Below are 21155 nucleotides of genomic sequence, written 5' to 3'. Positions count from 1 at the left end.
TTTCGAGTAACAAGATCGCCGTCTCTTCAGCTTTCCGTGACTCTATATAAGTGCCTGCATGTTCACAAACTAAGTCATTCAATCTTTTCATCAAACCAATACATATGATAGGTGCAAGTGATCTCTCGGAGTCTTCTCCAGAGTCAGAATCAGCAGAGGAATTCCAAAGACTACTTCCAGCCTCTGGTAAGAAGATGTTTGAAGACATCCTTTTCCAATACATTAGTGCTGACAAGACCCAAGCTTGCTAGATTCTTTTCGTTGAAGACCATCATTTTCCTGCTGAAATACTTTGCAACAAGAAAAGTACTTCAAGCTGCTGATATTCAACAAATGTAGTAGATAAACTCAATGTAATGCTTCTAGTTTTATGAATGAAAAAGAATCTTATTTTGGCATTTTTGTTTATCTACTGCTTTCATTGAATGAATGATACAATAGTTTGAGTAAGAAAAACTCAGTCAGGTGAATTAGTAGACGCTTCGGCTGACTTGAGATTCTTCAATTTCTTCACCATAAATGTAACATGTGTATAAATAAGACAACAACAAACGACAAGCTAACATGATTTCAAAATGTCAGATTCAAGTAATTCCGATGCTTGCAGTAGGACGAATGTTTTTTTATCCTTCTGCAAAGAGAACAGAGTTAACACAAAATTGATAAAATAAACCAGATGATATCATAAAATCAAGTTAAGTCAATTAAACCCAATATATTTCGAAAGTAAAAAAACTTATTCTCAGGCAGAGGTTTAGTAAAGATATCTGCTGCTTGTAAATCAGTAGAAATATATTCCAGACGAATGTCCTTCTTCTGCACATGATCTCTTATAAAATGATGTCTGATGTCTATGTGCTTTGTTCTGGGATGAAGTACTGGATTTTGCGTGATTGCAATGGAACTGGTATTGTCACATAAAATAGGTGATTCAGAGGCCTGAATTCCATAGTCTTTAAGTTGTTGTTGCATCCATAGTATTTGAGAGCAGCAACTTCCAGCAGCAAGGTTTTCTGCTTCTACAGTAGACGTAGCTATGGAAGTCTGCTTTTTACTAAACCAGGAGATCAGCCTATCACCAAGGAATTGACAAAAACCACTTGTGCTTTTTCTATCTAATTTGCAACCTGCATAATCATCATTTGAATATCCAATAAGATTGAAAGATGAATCAATGTGATACCATAAGCCGACATTTTTAGTTCCCTTTAAGTACTTCAGAATGCGTTTAGCAACAATATAATGAGATTGCTTAGGGTTAGATTGAAATCTTGCACAAATGCAAACAACAAATAATATATCAGGTCTACTGGCAGTAAGATATAACAGTGAGCCAATAAGACCACGATACTGAGTTACCTCTACTGGAATTCCACTTTCATCTTTATCAAGTTTGGTAGATGAGCTCATTGGAGTAGAAGCAGCAGAGCATGCTTCCATACCAAACTTTTTCAGAAGCTCATTAGTATACTTAGCTTGATTTATGAAAATTCCAGTATCAAGTTGTTTAATTTGTAATCCTAGGAAGAATGTTAATTCTCCCATCATGCTCATTTTGAATTGATCATGCATCAATTTAGCAAACTTTGCACATAATTTGGGGTTAGTTGACCCAAAAATAATATCATCAACGTAGATCTGTACCAATAGAATATGTTTATCTTGACTAAAGTAAACAAAGTTTTGTCTACTGTCCCAATTGTAAAATCATGATTGACAAGAAATTGTGAGAGAGTGTCATACTACGCTCTAGGTGCCTGTTTTAGACCATACAAGGCTTTGTGTAAATTGAATACATGATGAGGTGAAAAATGATAAATGAAATCTGGAGGTTGTTCGACGTAGACTTCTTCTTGTAGTAGACCATTTAGGAAAGCACTTTTCACATCCATTTGATAAACTTTGAAATTTTTGAAAGCAGCAAAAGCTAAGAATATTCTGATAGCTTCGAGCCTTGCTACTGGTACGTAGGTTTCATCATAGTCGATTCCTTCTTCTTGTCTAAAACCTTGAGCCACCACTCTTGCTTTATTTCTGATCACTGTACCTTCTTCATTTAGTTTGTTTCTGAATACCCACCGGGTTCCAATGACAGCTTGGTGAGATGGTCTAGGTACTAGAAACAAAACTTCGTTTCTTTTGAATTGATTCAGCTTTTCTTGCATAGCTTCAATCCAACTAGGATCCAGAAGGGCTTCTTCAATTTTCTTTGGTTCATCCTGAGAAATGAAAGCAGCATGCATATATTCATTAATCATTTGCCTTCTGGTTCTCAAAGGCGCTGCTGGATTTCCAATGACCAAAGAAGGAGGATGAGATTTTCTCCAAATAAAAGGGTTTGAAGGGATTTCTTCCTGATTTGATATATTTGGATTGATCTCATTTGAACCAGTAGCAGGTTCTTGAGTGTCTTCTGCTGGTACTGGTAAGTCTAATGTTTGTACTTCTGGTTCCACTATTGGAATGTCTGGTTCTGGATTTTGAACATCTTTAATGCTTGGTTCTGAATCTTCTTCACTATCTGGTTCCAGATGAATCCTGTCTATCCTGTTACTCAAATTTGACAAATAAGATATTTCAGGAGTACTATTATCTTCATCAAAGACAACATGAACCGATTCTTCAACATTGAGAGTTCTATTCTTGAAGATTCTGAAAGCTTTGCTCACAGCAGAGTAACCAAGAAATATTCCAGTATCTGATCTTGAATCAAATGCATTTAAATAGTTTTTGCCATTATTGAGCACAAAGCACTTGCAACCAAACACATGGAAATAGGATACATTAGGCTTACTTCCTTTCAATATCTCATAAGGAGTCTGATTATGCCTTTTGTTGGCCATTGTTCTATTTTGCGTATAACATGCAGTGTTGATTGCTTCTGACCAGAAACGCTGAGAGATGTCTGCATCTGCTAACATTGTTCTAGCAACTTCTTTAAGAGTTCTGTTTCTCCTCTCAGCTACTCCGTTTTGTTGAGGCATTCTGGCAGCTGAATATTCATGATAAATTCCCTGCTCATCTAAATATAACTCAAGTAATTTGTTAGTGAACTCAGTACCCCGATCACTTCTGATTTTAACAATAGAAGAAGATTTTTCATTTTGAATCTTTTTCAGAAGCTTGATCAGGAGGTTACTGGTTTGATCCTTTCCAGCAAGAAATATTACCCAAGTAAATCTAGAGAAATCATCAATAACAACAAGAGTGTATTTCATTCCCCCTAAGCTCATGATAGGGATTGGACCAAATAAGTCCATATGCAGTAATTCCAAACACCTTGAAGTTGATTTACTATCTTTGTTCTTGAAGCTGGATCTTATCTGTTTTCCAAGCTGACATGCAGAACAAACATGATTCTTAACAAAATTAATATCAGGCAAACCATCAACTATGTTCTGCTTCTTGAGATTGTTGATTGATTTGAAATTCAAATGATTCAATCTCTTGTGACAGAGCCAATGCTTATCACTAAGAGAGGCAACTAAACATGTAGAAGCATTAACATGATCTAAGTTCCAAGAAACTCTGTAGGTGTTGCCTTCTCTCTTTCCAGTTAATACGGTGGACTCAGCAGAATCTTTAACTGTACATATGTGCTTCTGAAAAACTACAGAATAACCATTATCACACAGTTGACTTATGCTAATCAGATTGTAACAAAGATTCTCAACCAGTAGTACGTCATTGATAGTTATGTTACCATGGATAATCTTACCCTTACCCATGGTTTTACCTTTTGAGTTGTCCCCAATCGTTATCTTTGGTCCAGTAAAACTCATTACTTCTGATAGTAGATTTTTCTGTCCAGTCATGTGTCTGGAACATCCGCTGTCCAGATACCATGTGGAGCTGCTTACTATAGCTTTCTTTACATGTTCCTGCAAACACAAATTTTAGTATCCGGTACCCAATCTACTTGGGTCCAAGCCTTATTAGTCCCTTAGGAACCCACATTTGTACAATTTTTGGTGATTTTGTACATCGGGTATCCATAGAGGTGTGTGCAGCAAAGGGTCTGTTATTTCTAACAGTATGCATCTCAGAATGTTGTTCTTCCCTTTTGTTCCTGTTGTCTGGCCTGTATCTCTTCTGAACAGGTCTAGAATTATAGTACTGGTAGTTTTTAACCTTCAAAGGGGGTTGTCTTCCTGAGTTGAATCTTCTACTGGATCCAGAACTCTGGTCAACTTTTCCCTTAGGTTCAACATAATCCAGACCATAATGCTTCCTTCTGTTCATCTGATTTACATTTCTTTCAACTTGAACAGTCGGTACTTCCGGTTCATATGCCACACTAGATTTGACGAAGTAAATGAATTTCTCTTTGCCTTTCTCAAGTTCTGGTTTGGTACTGGTTTCAGAAGTGCTTTCATTATTGATGAATTCGAGACCACTTCTGTCACCGGATTGCTTCTGCAATTTTTGCATCTTTTCTAATGAAACAGAAGACTTATTCCACGCATTTACCAGAACAGACAACTTCTGATTCTCAGTTCTTATTGTCTGGTAATCTGCATTTACTCTTTCATTCTCAGTTCTCAACTTACTTATCTCAACTTTTAAATCATTGCAGCTATTCTCTTGTAAACAAGTGAACTTACTGACTTGATCTCTTAAGTTTTGATTTTCAGTATTAACTTCCTCGAATGATTGAGAAAGTTTCGAGTACTCTTTCACCATGTCATGAATTGCTTTAATTAAATCAGTTCGAGTAAATTCATCAGAGTCAAAGTCGAATACCTCTTCAGATGTCGAGTTTGGTTCAACATCTGCCATAAGACATTTGATCTCTTCTGCATCACTTTCAATGGAATGACTTTCTGAGTCAGATGACTCCGTACTGGAGTCCGCCCATTTTGATTTGCTTTCCTCAGCAATCATCGCTTTGCGTTCTCTTCTGAACTTCTTGTCATTCCTTTTGTACTCTTTCTTCTTCTGATCATCCTTCTTGGGCTTTGGGCAGTCAGCAATAAAGTGACCAATCTTTCCACAGTTGAAACACGCCATATCATCAGATGGTGAATTCTTTTTGAAGTTTCGATCAGGATTTTGGTAAGCTCGGTGATTTTTCTTCATGAACCTGGAGAACTTTTTCACAAATAGAGACATAGCATCATTGCTGATTTTTTCAGCAGTCTTCTCAGAAGTACTCTCAATAGATGCTGCTTGTGGGATAGTTGCAGCAGCAATAGGAGTAGTAGCAGCAATAGAAGTAGTACCAGTAGTAACTGTAGCAGCAAGAGCCTTGGTTGGCAGATTTGTTGAAGGTTCTTCTCCGCTTCTCACTTCTAGTTCAAACTCATAGGCCTTTAAATCAGCAAACAATTCGTGTAACTCCAACTTTTTCAAGTCTTTAGAGACTCTCATGGCCATAGTCTTTACATCCCATTCTCTGGGTAAAGCTCTCATCACTTTGAGTGCTATTTCTCTGTTGCCATGCTCTTTACCCAGAGCGTCAACTCATTGACCAAGGTGCTGAAACGTTCATCAAACTCATTTAGAGTTTCTCCAGCTTTCATTTTTAGATTTTCAAACTTCTGCATTGCTACAGACATTTTATTTTTCTTTGTCTGCTCATTTCCTTCACATATCTGAATGAGCTTTTCCCAGATTTCTTTTGCAGTAGAACACATCTTGATTTTGCTAAAGGTGTTTTAATCAAGAGTCTTATAAAGAATATCCTTCGCAACATTGTCAAGATTAGCTTTCCTCTTATCTTCGTCAGTCCATTCGTTTCTTGGTTTTTCAGCCATTTGTGGCGCACCATCAGTAACAGCAACAGCTATGTTAGGCTTTAATATCTTCAAAGGACCATCTGTGATGACATACCACATGTCATCATCCTGCGCTGCAAGGTGAGCTTGTATTCTAATCTTCCAGTCGTCAAAGTCTTCTTCAGAAAACATAGGAACCTTGCTGAAATGTGCCATTTGTTGTAGATTTTCACGAACAAGACTATCCTGCTCTGATACCACTTGTTGGAGATCGATGTAGAATTTAGAGGGGGGATGAATAAACTTTTCTCCTTCGATGATAGTTTATGCAAAGGGTGCTAAAATCCTGCTAGAGATTGTACCTGTTCTTGTTCAATAGTACGTCCAGCAGATCACAATTAAAAGTGCGGAAACAATCCGATGAAGTAGGGTGAAAAACAGTAATAGTAGTAGGTAGTAACACAGTAGTTGTTTCTGGAAGTTCGAAGATAAAATCTTATACGTCTCCCCTTCTTCTGTTTCCAGAAGGTATCACTAAAAGACTTTGGTTTTACAGTACACACTTGTAGACTAATAAACATAAAAATTGTACATCAATTAAATGTTTTATAATATAAATATATAGTTTTTGTTTTATTAAATGTTTAAATATTATATGTTTTATAATAAATTGTATAAAATATAAGTTGTTGTGTAATTACAAGTTTTTACTATTTTTTTACAGGTTCGATAAAACAAGAATAAACTTGGCGTTGCAAATGGGATTAAGATGATTCTTGGACCTGTAGAAAGTTGATTTTAATATCTACAATATTGGTGGCAAGCATGAGATAAAAATCATCACACAATTGGGATCAAATTAAGCAACAAATAAAGTTACCAAAGGAGTGGCAGTTTTACTATGCTTTAGTATTTTGACCATATCTCTCAAATTACTTGGTCAAATGGTTTGAAAAAAATACCACAACTAGACAACTCAATTATCCACATGTTTCTTTTTATGTGAAGAAGCAAATTCGGAGAAGAAGATTTTCAAAAGTGATGTGTAATATAATATAATATCTTGAAACACCAATGAAGATTTTTGTGTAAAAAATTAATATTTTATTTGTGGTTGTCTTCCCAAATTTGGCTATAAATAGGGTTGCATTGTAATGTATTGAGATATCCCTCATTCTATGAACAAACCTTTGAGTTCATAATATTTCTCTCTATATTTTTCCTTTATTTCTTCATTTAAATATAATTAGCATGTTAATTTCATATTCAAAGTTTTACACTTTGAATAATGAATAGCTAATTTCCTAAAGTTGAGATGAAAAGGTGAAACTCTTGGCATGATAATAAGGTTACTAAAAGGTAAGAATCTATGTTTTATATTATTTAATCATTATTTATTTTTTATGTTATATTTATTTCTTTAAGCATTTTTATACCCTACTTATATGTGGGAGTTTTGATTTATTGTTGCTATATGTTACACTAAATTCTTGGAACAATTTAAATGTTAGTTTGGTATTACCAACCATTTAAAGTGGATGCCTTGATTTATTATATATAAATATATTATAATATTAAATTCTTGGAACCATTTAAATGTTAGTTTGGTTTTACCAACCATTTAAATTGGATTCTTTGATTTATTATATTTGAATATATCATAGTATTAATTTATTGGTACCATTTAAATGTTTGTTTGGTTTTACCAACCATTTAAAGTGAGAACCTTGATTTAGTGTTTACAAATATATATAGCACAATAAATACTTGACCACATTTATAAGTTTTGGTATATATTATATACTTATAAGATAATAATATCTAACATAATATAAATATGATTATTTAATATATTGGAACCATTTTATTAAGTGTATTTCAATATTGTTCGTTAATGTTAACTTTATTAAAATACCAAGAGTGGATCCTTTAATCTCAACTACTTAAATTAAAATTTGAACAATTAAAAATTATCAATTAAAGATTCAAACAACTAAAAGAAAAAAATAAATAAGAAGACATTGTAGTGGACTTGTAATTACCTTAGCTTCCTCGTGGATACGATATTCGAACTCATCGAATTATACTACTTGTGAACAACCTGCTCTTGGGAGTGCAACAATCAAAGTCCCAACAAGTTTTTGGCGCCGTTGCTGGGGAAGTATAATTTAATTTCAAGTCTATTTAATTTTGTTTATAGTTTATTTTTCTTTATTTGAATTTTTATTGCTTTTGTGTGTTTTTATTCTTTTGCATTTGCATTTGCATGAGCATTTGGTCACGTACACTTAGTGGTCGACTCATTCGAAATAACCCTTTATTTTTACAAAACATGGCGGAAGAACCCATCCAAGAAAATGAAGATGAAATTCAATCTCAACATGATCATGATAGACGAAGAACACTTAGAGATCACATAAATCCTACACGTACTAGTGCACCTTCATGTCTAGTTTTTCCCCCTGATGCATCTCATTTCAATTTTAAGCCTGGTATTATCCAACTTTTACCCAATTTTCATGGCTTAGATTCTGAAAATCCATACATGCATTTACGAGAGTTTGAAGAAGTGTGCAACACATATAATGATCTAAATTGTAGCATGAAGACCATTCGACTTAAGCTTTTTCCTTTTTCTTTAAAAGATAAAGCTTAAACTTGGCTACAAAATCTTAGATCGGGATCCATTCGAACTTGGGATGAATTGCAACAACAATTTTTGATAAAGTTTTTTCCATCTAATAGAACAAATTCTTTCAAAAGGCAAATCATCACTTTCACTCAAAAACAAGGAGAAACTTTTTATCAGTGTTGGGATAGATACAAAGAATTGCTTAATCTTTGTCCACATCATGGTTTTGAAATTTGGAGAGTTCTTTCTCAATTTTATGAAGGCTTAACACCTAAAGATAGGCAAATGATTGAATTTATGTGTAATGGAACATTTGAAGATAAAGATCCAAATGAGGCAATTGAGTATCTCGATTCATTAGCTGAAAATGCTCAAAATTGGGACACTATAGGTACAATCGAACCATCAAACAAGATTCAATCTCCTACATCTGGTGGAGGTATGTACACTCTCAAAGATGAACATGATCTTCAAGCTAGATTTACCTCTTTGGCAAGAAAAGTTGAGGCACTTGAATTGAAAAAGAATGGTCAATTAAAATCTGTTCAAGAAATTGTGTGTCACATCTGTGATACAAGTGATCATTTTACAAAAGATTGTCCCACTTTGCCCTTTTAAAGAATGTCTTCATGAACAAGCCAATGTTTTGAACAATTTCAAAAGGCCAAATTTTGAACCATTTTCTCAAAATTACAATCCAGGTTGGCGAAATCATCCAAATTTTAGTTGGAGGAATGATAATGCTGCACAATTTTCACAACCACATTTCCAAAATCAACAAAATTTTCAAAATTATGCACCTTATGTTCCTCCACCTAAAAGAAATTTGGAAGATACATTGAATTCTTTCATTGCAAAGCAAGAGTCTATCAATACTCAAACTGCTCAAACCATGACAGATTTGAAAGATACTCTTGCAAAATTTGCATCTGCACTTAATGTTCATGAAAAAGGTAAATTTCCTTCACAACCTCTGCCTAATCCCAAGGATCATCATTCACAAACTGGAACTTCTGGAACTCAATCGATGGATCAGGTAAAATATGTTATTACCCTTCGAAGTGGTAAGGTTGTGGCAAAAATCCATTCTTGAACCTTGTGAAGATGATGATAAATCAACTCCAAAGGGTAAGGAAGTGGAACCCATAACTTGCGAAGAGGAGGTTCAACAGACAATGTCACCACCATTCCCTCGTGCATTGAAAAATACAAAAAAATCAAATTTGAATTCTGATATATATGATATTTTTAAACAAGTAAAAGTTAATATTCCTTTATTAGATGCAATAAAACAGGTACCATCATATGCCAAATTTTTGAAAGACTTGTGCACTGTGAAAAGTAAATTGAATGTGAAAAAGAAAGCATTTTTAGCCGAACAAGTAAGTGCAATCATTCAAAATAATAATACTTTGAAATACAAAGACCCTGGTTGTCCTACTATTTCATGTATTATTGGAGAACGAAAGATTAAAAAAGCCTTGCTTGATCTTGGAGCTAGTGTGAATTTACTTCGATATTCAGTTTATCAAGAACTCAATCTAGGCGAGTTAAAATCTACTTCGGTAACACTTTTACTTGCCGATAGATCTGTTAACGTGCCAAGAGGTATGGTAGAAGACGTATTGGTCCAAGTTGATAACTTTGTATATCTTGTCGATTTCATAGTTTTAGATACACAACCTATCGAAGCTTGTAATGCAATTCCTGTAATTCTGGGTCGTCCATTTTTAGCAACTTCTAATGCCCTTATAAATTTCAGGAATGGAATAATGAAGTTGTCATTTGGTAACATGACCTTGGAGCTCAATGTTTTTAATCTTTGTAAGCAACCACATGACAAAGGAGATGAAAGTGAAGATAAAAATCTTATTGAAACTCTTGTGGAAGAAAACATTCAAGAAGGGAGTACTCGTGATCAATTAGATATTTGTTCAATTGAAACTGTTAAAGAAAATATTGAAATTGATCTTGATGATTTTATCAGGTATCACTCGTTACCAGGATTAGAGAAAGAATTTGATGCAAAATATGAGAACAAAGACGAACCACCTATATTGGAGTTAAAACCCTTGCCAAGAGAATTGAAGTATGCATTTTTTGGAGAAGATTAAACATATCCGGTGGTAATTTCTTCCAAACTAGAAAGTGATCAAGAAGGTAAATTAGTTGATATGCTTAAAAGACATAAAAATGCAATTGGTTGGACACTAAAAGATCTAAAGGGCATTAATCCACTAATTTGCACACACAAAATTCATTTAGAAGAAAATGATAAAACATCTCAACAACCACAAAGGAGATTAAATCCACACATGAAAGATGTTGTGAAAACTGAAGTTCTCAAACTACTTGATGTTGGGATTATCTACCCTATTTCTGATAGTAAGTGGGTAAGCCCAACACAAGTAGTTCCAAAAAAATCTGGCATCACAGTGATAAAAAATGAAAAAGGTTAATTGTTAACAAGTCGAGTCCCATCTAGTTGGAGGATGTGTATTGATTATAGAAAATTAAATGACGCCACTAGAAAAGATCATTTTCCATTACCATTTTTGGATCAAATTTTAGAAAGAGTAGCAGGTCATCCATACTACTGTTTTCTTGATGGATATTCAGGTTATTATCAAATTCCCATTGCACTCGAAGATCAAGAAAAAACTACATTCACATGTCATTTTGGAACATTTGCATTCAGAAGGATGCCATTTGGTTTATGCAATGCCCCAGCAACAATTCAAAGATGTATGTTAAGTATTTTTTGCGACATGGTTGAAAATTGTTTGGAAATTTTCATGGACGATTTAACTGTCTTTGGGAATACATTTGATAATTGTCTTGAAAATTTGGAAAAAGTTTTAAAAAGATGCGAGGGAAAAGGTCTTATTTTAAATTGGAAAAAATGTCATTACATGATTACTTCTGGAATTGTTTTGGGACATGTCATGTCATCTCATGGAATTGAAGTTGATAAAGCAAAAGTTGATGTCATTGTCAATTTACCCCCTCCAAAAACCATTAAAGAAATTCGCTCATTTTTGGGACATGCTGGATTTTATAGGAGGTTTATAAAGGACTTTAGTTTAATCTCTAAACCCATTTGTAACCTCTTAACAAAAGACACTGCATTTGAGTGGACTCAAGAATGTCAAAATGCTTTTGATAAAATTATTCGACATTTAACATCAGCTCCTATCATGCAACCTCCTGATTGGTCTTTACTATTTGAAATCATGTGCGATGCGAGTGATTATGCAGTCGGTGCAGTACTGGGTCAAAGAAGAAACGGTAAGCCTTATGTGATATATTATGCAAGTAGAACTTTAAACAATGCTCAAATGAATTACTCCACAACTGAAAAAGAACTACTTGCTGTAATATTTGCATTAGATAAATTTCGTTCTTATTTGATTGGATCAACGACTATTGTGTTTACTGATCATTCTGCTATTAGATATTTGTTGACCAAACAGGATGCAAAGCCACGACTGATACGATGGATTTTGTTACTCCAAGAATTTGACATTGTGATCAAAGATAAAAAAGGAACCGAGAATGTCGTAGCCGATCATTTATCGAGACTAGTAACATGATCAACTTGTGAAATGACACCAATTAACGATAATTTTCCTGATGAACATCTATTTTCAGTTACTACTACACCTTGGTTTGCTAACATAGTAAATTTTCTTGTGACAGGAAAAATGCCACCGCAATGGAGTTCCCAAGATAAAAGAAAATTTTTGAATGAGGTAAAAAACTTTTATTGGGATGATCCGTATCTGTTCAAGTATTGTCCAGATCAAATTTTTTGACGTTGCATACCCGACAATGAGGTAAGTAGTGTCATTAAATTTTGTCATTCAGAAGCATGCGGAGGACATTTTTCTTCAAAGAAAACGGCTGCAAAAATCTTGCAGTGAGGATTTTATTGGCCCACTTTGTTTAAAGACACCCACGAAATCTGCAAGATCTGTGAAAATTGTCAAAAATTGGGTGCGATTTCAAAAAGAAACATGATGCCTTTGAATCCTATCATTGAAATTAAAATCTTTGATTGTTGGGAATTGATTTTATGGGACCTTTTCCATCGTCGTTTGGATACTTGTATATTTTAGTTGCAGTTGATTATGTTTCCAAATGGATAGAGGCAATTCCATGTCGAAAAAATGATCATAAAATCATCATCAAATTTTTTAAAAAAAATATTTTTAGTAGATTTGGAATTCCTCGAGCCATGATAAGTGATGGGGGAACTCACTTTGTTAATAAACCATTTGCTTCATTAATGAAAAAATATGGTATTACTTATAAAGTAACTACTCCTTATCATCCTCAAACAAATGGACAAGTTGAATTAGCTAATAGGGAGATAAAGCAAATTTTGGAAAAAAATGCTAACTCAAATAGAAAAGATTGGTCTCTGCGACTTAATGATGCACTTTGGGCATATCGAACAACTTTTAAAACATCATTGAATATGTCTCCCTATAGGTTGGTTTATGGAAAACATTGTCATTAGCCTGTGGAATTGGAACATAAAGCTTATTGGGCGATCAAAACTTTAAATTCAAGCATGGATGATGCCAACAAATTGCGTAAATTGCAACTTAATGAACTTGATGAACTCAGAAATGACGCGTATGAGAAATCAAGGATTTATAAAGCAAAAATCAAATCATTTCATGATAAAACAATTCTTAGAAAATTTTTTGAGATTGGTAAAAAAGTTTTGCTTTATAATTCTCGACTTCACATATTCCCAGGAAAATTACGATCAAGATGGACAGGCCCATATGTTGTAAAGCATGTGTATACTTATGGAGCTGTGGATATTGAAAATCCTAAAAATGGTGATATTTTTAAAGTAAATGGACTAAGGCTTAAACCATTTTTAGAAAATGAAATCTTTCAAGAAGAGTTTATTTCCCTTTCTGATCCTTGATTTTTTTTTGTGTTGCATTTAAGTTGTTTGTTTGTTTTTATTTCAGGTTTTCTTAATATTTTTATTTTCCCGGTTAATTGGCGGATAACGGTACTCCGTGACTCTCATAGTCGGTTAAATCAGTTTCCCACAATTGCTGATACAAAAATAAAAAAAATCATTTCTTTTCTTTTCAAAATGGATGAAATTCTCTCAAAAATTTGTAAATATTTTCCCTCTGTTTCTGAAAATGTTCTAAGAAAAATTTATGCAGGAAGGTGTAAAAGATTTAGATTGCTAATGCAAAAAGGAATTCCAGAAGATATTCGTCTTGTAATAGAAGCTAAGGTCCGATTTGGAGGAGAAGTTCCACAATCATTGCTCATTCGGTATTTGCTTGGATTAGGAAAAAGCACTTATGCGAAAAAACGAAGCGCCAAAAGTTTAGGGGTTTGTCATAAGTGTGCAAGATGGACTTGTGACAAACGATGCAGATCTTTGGGATGTGTTTCCAATAACAGAGAAGATAAAATTGGTTTCATTAAGAATGGGCTGAGTAAGGAGTCTTTAGATAACATCTTATTGACTCTTGAGACGCATTCTAGTGGACATGTGCATATTGAACTTCTCCGTTTATGGAAACAATTCCAAGATGAGCGTCATAGTCTTGGGAATCTGACTAAAAAAGACCATGTTTGTGTATTTTGTGGGTCGAGTCCTGGAAAAAATGAAGTGTTTGTAGAAGCAGCGAATAATCTTGGAAAGATATTGGCTGAGAGAAAAATTCACTTGGTATATGGGGGAGGTAATATTGGGTTAATGGGATCTGTTTCAACATCTGCTCATCTTGGAGGTAGTCAGGTTTTGGGTATTATTCCTACAGCTTTAGCTGAAGGAAATATTACAGGTGTTACGATTGGGGAGGAATTAAAAGTTTCTTCTATGTATGAAAGAATCACTCAAATGATTGAAAACTCTGATGCTTTTATCGCACTACCAGGTGGTTTTGGTACATTAGAAGACATTTTTCACACTGTTTTTTGGGCACAACTTAATATCCATAATAAACCTGTGGGCTTGTTGAATATTAATAATTATTTTGACAGTTTGTTGACATTTCTTGATAAAGCTGTGGAACAGAATTTCATTTCAGAAAATTCACGACGGATGCTCATCTGTGCTTCGACTGCCGACCAGTTAATTGATGAATTTGGAAGCTTTTGTTCATAAGCCTGATCCGATGATAACAAAGATCAATTGGTCGCAATCAAGCAGTAAGAAAAGGAAGTTGGATCATTGATTCAAAAGTCGTGGATTGGTTTGCGTTTGTTTCAGTTTGTTATCTTCAATAAAATTCCAGGTGATATCTCTTTCATTATGTAATCTTTACTAATAGTTATTTTGACATTAGGGACAATGTCATATTCTGATTGGGGGGAGAACAAACTTATAAAAAAAAATAATAATAAATTTAAAAAAAATAAAAAAATAATATATATTATTTTAAAATAAAATCATGTTTATTGTTTGTATCTTAGTAATTTTTGCAAAAATGTCATGCATTACATGTTTGAAAGATTTAAATTAGAACATGCATTAATCTATTTAAGAATGTTTAAATTTTTATTTGAAAAAAAGTCAATTTTAATATTCTGATCAATATAAAAATATGATTTATGAAATCTTTTTGAGTGATTAACCATTGTGATAAAATCAGGTATTAAAGTATATGGCTCAAGATATACCTTATAAGAGTGCCTATAATTTTAAACTCACACATATTTTGTGAGTGAGTGGAGAGGACTGAGAAAACAGCTTTCGAGCCGTTATTGATCATGAGAGAGACTATCTATTGTTTAGATCTTGAGTTCTTATTTTGAAGAAAAAAAATGATATTTCCTGAAAAAAAAGGGAGAAAAATACAAAAAGAAAGATATTGAAGATCTATGTAATTTTTAAGTTATATGCTATGACCCATATGTCTCTCATAAAAAAAACAAAAAACAAAAAAGAGAGAGAAATTTATTGTACAAATTAAATAAATATGTGGTCAAGAAGCATAAACTTAGTCTGATTCCATGATGTTATGCAAACAAAAAAATATTAGGAAAAAATATATAATAAGAACAACTAGATTTTGAATCAATGGATTTTCTATCTTTTGATTAGTTTGGCTCGTTTGTCTGTCTGCATTCTGTAAAACATTTTTCTGAGCATTTATCTGTATTCCAACTCCATGGGAGAAATCGTTGCCATAAATTGAAACATTTATTAACCTGTGAGGATATGGAGTTGAGACTCTTACTAGAAATTTCTGCAGGCCGTGTACATTTAACTACCTGAAATAAGCTTTGAATTGATCATCTCAAATTATTTCATAAATTATAATTATGATGATCTTGATATAACTTTGACTGTTTTCAAATTTAATTTAAACACTTAGATAGTTTAGATTACATTTCTATTTAAATTAATCAATATGTTTTGTATTGCTATTAATGCTTAAATTGCTAGGGACTAGCAATAAGCTGGTGGGGAGGTGTGATAAACATAAAAATTGTACATCAATTAAATGTTTTATAATATAAATATATAGTTTTTGTTTTATTAAATGTTTAAATACTATATGTTTTATAATAAATTGTATAAAATATAAGTTGTTGTGTAATTACTAGTTTTTACTATTTTTTTACAGGTTCGATAAAACAAGAATAAACTTGGCGTTGCAAATGGGATTAAGATGATTCTTGGACCTATAGAAAGTTGATTTTAATATCTACAATATTGGTGGCAAGCATGAGATAAAAATCATCTCACAATTGGGATCAAATTAAGCAACAAATAAAGTTACCAAAGGAGTGGCAGTTTTACCATGCTCTAGTATTTTGACCATATCTCTCAAATTACTTGGTCAAATGGTTTGAAAAAAATACCACAACTAGACAACTCAATTATCCACATGTTTCTTTTTATGTGAAGAAGCAAATTCAGAGAAGAAATTTTCAAAAGTGATGTGTAATATAATATAATATCTTGGAACACCAATGAAGACTTTTGTGTAAAAAAATAATATTTTATTTTTGGTTGTCTCCCCAAATTTGGCTATAAATAGGGTTGCATTGTAATGTATTGAGATATCCCTCATTCTATGAACAAACCTTTGAGTTCATAATATTTCTCTCTATATTTTTTCTTTATTTCTTCATTTAAATATAATTAGCATGTTAATTTCATATTCAAAGTTGTACACTTTGAATAATGAATAGCTAACTTCCTAAAGTTGAGATGAAAAGGTGAAACTCTTGGCATGATAATAAGGTTACTAAAAGGTAAGAATCTATGTTTTATATTATTTAATCATTATTTATTTTTTATGTTATATTTATTTCTTTAAGCATTTTTATACCCTACTTATAAGTGAGAGTTTTGATTTATTGTTGCTATATGTTACACTAAATTCTTGGAACAATTTAAATGTTAGTTTGGTATTACCAACCATTTAAAGTGGATGCCTTGATTTATTATATATAAATATATTATAATATTAAATTCTTGGAACCATTTAAATGTTAGTTTGGTTTTACCAACCATTTAAATTGGATTCCTTGATTTATTATATTTGAATATATCATAGTATTAATTTATTGATACCATTTAAATGTTTGTTTGGTTTTACCAACCATTTAAAGTGGGAACCTTGATTTAGTGTTTACAAATATATATAGCACAATAAATACTTGACCACATTTATAAGTTTTGGTATATATTATATACTTATAAGATAATAATATATAAGATAATATAAATATGATTATTTAATATATTGGAACCATTTTATTAAGTGGATTTCAATATTGTTCGTTAATGTTAGCTTTATTAAAATACCAAGAGTGGATCCTTTAATCTCAACTACTTAAATTAAAATTTGAGCAATTAAAAATTACCAATTAAAGATTCAAACAACTAAAAGAAAAAAATAAATAAAAAGACATTGTAGTGGACTTGTAATTACCTTAGCTTCCTCGTGGATACGATATTCGAACTCATCGAATTATACTACTTGTGGACAACCTGCTCTTGGGAGTGCAACAATCAAAGTCGCAACATAGACACCCACTTCAGCAGGGCTTATCTATTGCCTACTGAAACTCTTAGCAACTCAATACAATAGTTCAATATAGCAATGTTCTGGAAAAGACTCTTTCCAGTTTACAAACTCTTCTACACGATATTATAAAGTTTTGCTTGAAGAGATGAAGAAACAGCAGTACAAAATGATCTCCAAAGATCATATGTATAATATGATGCGTGTACTGCTTTTATGCAATTTTGAGCTTTTGAAGATAACGAAAATTTCGCGGTTGATCAATATATCGTTGGATAGATAAGAATGATCAGCGTTGTTATCTAAATGGTTTTGATTCATATATATAGATAACTGCATCCAACGTCTATAATCAAAAACGGCGTTTTTGACTCTTGATATAAGCAGCTTTATTTCCTAAAGAGGATCCTGCAAAAATCTTTCAATCAATCAGTTTTGTTACTTATTAAAATTAGCTGGATGAATTAAATATTTTCATACTGCAATTAATGTCGCAATAAATGCTTGGTACTAGATAAAGTAACGGTAATAATTAATATCAGAAACAATCCGTTAAGTGCTGATCCAGTAGGACTAAGTTCTGCTACTGTTATACTAAGCCGCTGAGTACTGACTAAAGTACTGATCTGATAGAGCATCTCAAAAACTACTGTTTTGCATAATCTTCTGGTTGGTATTATTACTACTGATTTTGATACTCATCACCACAATAAAATTAAGTCTAACAAAGATGATTAATTGGGCCTAAGAAAAAAGCCCGTTAACTAAAAGAAAACTTAATGTTGAAAATATCTCAAAAAAAATATAGAGATTTTATGGAATAAAACTCTATCTAGTATTTTTCCTCAAACAAACAACTTCTCTCTCCAAGAATTATTTTTAAGGCAAACACTATAATTAGGACTATAAAATTTGGCATAATCTTCACAAATATCGAGATTCACTTCTTGAAAACAGCTTCAGTTTCACTTGCAGCAGAAGAACGATCATAAGGCGTGATCAAGCCTTGTTCTAGGACTTCTTCGCTTTTTGTCTTTCTTTCATAACTTTAACTTGACAATTTAAAATGTGATAAAAATCATCTATTTAGCTAAAATTTGATTCAAGATCATAAAATTTCTTCATACGACAAAAATAACACCAAAATGTATTAAATAAATATTTCAGAAATGAAAATAATGGGAAACATAATAACGAAAGTACAAACTATTATGAGTGTATCATGACCCACTGATAAAATTCCTAGGGTGTGCACGAGTGATGATATAAGCACGTTAGAAAGAATCATCATGGTACAGTGAAGACAGTCATCGAATCTAGGAGTTACAATAGTATTTTAAAAAATGACTTAATTATTAATAACATCATGAATAACAATTAGTAATAATAAACTAAACACAAGAGGAATACCTAAAAAAAATTAACATAACGTAAAAATAATAAATTTTGCAAATTTAAAACGCTAAATGATAATTGTTTTCTATAATTCAAATGACTCAAAAAACAATATCGTAATATTTTATATATTTAACATAAATCTATTAATTGATTACATTTATAATATGATTTATTCATTTAACAAAGTTTTCAACTTTTAATTCTTTAATTCTATCTTCTAAATCCCAATACTATTGAATATATGAGCACTCATACAAAAATTATTATATTTATTAAATAAATACACTTGTGAATATTATAAATTACTATATATTTATATATTATAGGCCCTTGAGTTTTTCCATAACTTTTCTTTTGAGTTTTACTGATTTTTCCATTTTGACTCTATCATGATAAATTTTTTAACAAAAATATATATCAACTTATTTTTCACTAACTTTTTGAAATATATACAAACTATGTTACTCAAAAATTATAGAATCATCAATTTTTGGTGTCGAATATAAATGGAAAAAATAACTTTTTACACCTTTTTTTTATTTTTGTAACTTTGGACTCTATCATGATAATTTTTCTTACGAAAATAATTCCAATTATTTTTTTACCCAAACTGAGAAATATATGTATACAAACATGCTGCTAAAAAATATATAATCATCATTTTTTTTTTGTGTCAAATAAATCTGAAAAATGTAAAACTCAGTAATTTTGAAATCATAAAACTACTTTTATTTTTAAATAAAGTATTAAAAATGTAAAATTTTATATATACCGTTTTTAATTTTTTTTTTAAAATGCAAATTTTGTCCATCATGAAAAATTTCGACAAGTGAAGAACAAGAATTAAGCACAATGACTTAATTACTAATAACATTTTGAATAATAATTAGTAATAATAAATTAAACACGAGGGCAATTTTTTTTATTTTTTTTGGTTTAATTACTTTGTAAGTGTTCTTTATTTATTTCTACTTCGGAAAAAAATTAGAGAACTAAGTACACTTAGTTATAATTACCTAACATGTCGTCATTGTTTAATAGTTATGAAGAGAAATACGAAACAAATTAAAGACCGATATAAGCAAGTGAAAATTGATAAGAACATACTACCCTAGCGACCGTCTCTAAGTGTTAAAAAGTGTTGGGTGAACAGCAATAAAAGTTTTTCCGACGTGTATAAAAACCGTCCCAAAATTCAAATTAGCGACGGTTTTGCCACGGTTTTAGCCGTTGGAGAACACCGCGTTTTTTGAGGAGGAAAATGAGCTAACTTGAAGGGGTTATAGGCAACTCTTGTAGTAATTGGAATTAACCATTTTCATATAGCAAATTAGAGACCGATATGGAATAGCTGCTGGTGGAACCTATTGTACAATCAAATTTAGAGTGTCCCCTTTCTTATATAATTTATTGATCTACATTTCTAAGGGAGATAATCATGTAATTTTTGTCCAAGGGTAGTGATTAATAGGACTTTGAGAAATTTAAAAGCATCATAAACATCAAAAATCAAATTTGTTTTAACTTGAAATCATGATTTTGTATTAAAACCAATTTCTTATCATTTAAAGGGACAACAAAATAACTTAATAAAAGCAAACATAAATCATGTGGTGAATAATAGATTCAAATATTTGTGATAATTACAACTCCAAATTATCTCATTTGTTATTTCCCAAAAGGTGGAGTTGCATTCATGACATTAGAGGAGCTTGGCCCCCCATCATCAATCATGGCCTTGGATCCCGTAAAACCACCACCGCCGCCTTGTTCAGACGTCATCGGCAGATCATCAAACCATGTGTCACTCCAGCTCAATAGATCTTCAAGCGAGGACAGATTCGGGACTGGTGGAGGCATCACAAATGAGATAGGGTTTGGAGGTGGTTGTTCTACCTCACTTGAATGCTGATTATCGTAAATTATTTTATCAATTCTTTCTAGCATGTCATCCGCGAGCGAGTTCATGTTGTTCATATGAATTATGTCAAGTTGCTCATATGAACACCTGCCATTAGTTAATTCATCAGTCACCAACTCACCCTCCAATATTTCATTCGTCTTCTGCGACTTGAACAGATTTCTCGACTCCTCGACTACTCTTTGGTCCAAAAATTTGTCATGTGTCACCATTTTCCTCTCCCTTTCAGCAGTAGAAAAGTTCAAGAATTTCTGCATTCTATCCATATAGATTTCGGGAGAAGGCCACAGGGTTGCATTGTTCTCATCTCTTTTGTGTATCACGACTGCTGCGTCGATTCCACAAAGGATTGACAACTCGTTCACCTTTTTCAGCAACCCTTGTGACCGATTGTTGTAAACTTTTTTCCTCTGTTTCTCATCAGATATTTTCTCGTGTTTGATTATTTTCTTCGGCAT

General features: G+C 32.3%; 1 protein-coding gene across 1 annotated transcript; it reads right to left on the bottom strand.

The window, feature by feature from the left end:
* Positions 1 to 20444: 20444 nt before the first annotated feature.
* Positions 20445 to 21155, bottom strand: LOC142504913 (agamous-like MADS-box protein AGL80). Its single transcript, XM_075617753.1, has one exon. The coding sequence runs from the start codon at positions 21153 to 21155 to the stop codon at positions 20445 to 20447; it is 711 nt and encodes a 236-aa protein (XP_075473868.1).

The sequence above is a fragment of the Primulina tabacum genome, chromosome 10, assembly GCF_025594145.1.
Source record: "Primulina tabacum isolate GXHZ01 chromosome 10, ASM2559414v2, whole genome shotgun sequence".
In the NCBI taxonomy this organism is placed as follows: domain Eukaryota; kingdom Viridiplantae; phylum Streptophyta; class Magnoliopsida; order Lamiales; family Gesneriaceae; genus Primulina; species Primulina tabacum.
This window is presented reverse-complemented; position numbering and strand designations above follow the sequence as displayed.

Excerpts from the sequence above, each read along its gene's own strand:
- LOC142504913 (XM_075617753.1), bottom strand. The coding sequence starts at position 21,155 with ATGCCGAAGAAAATAATCAAACACGAGAAAATATCTGATGAGAAACAG.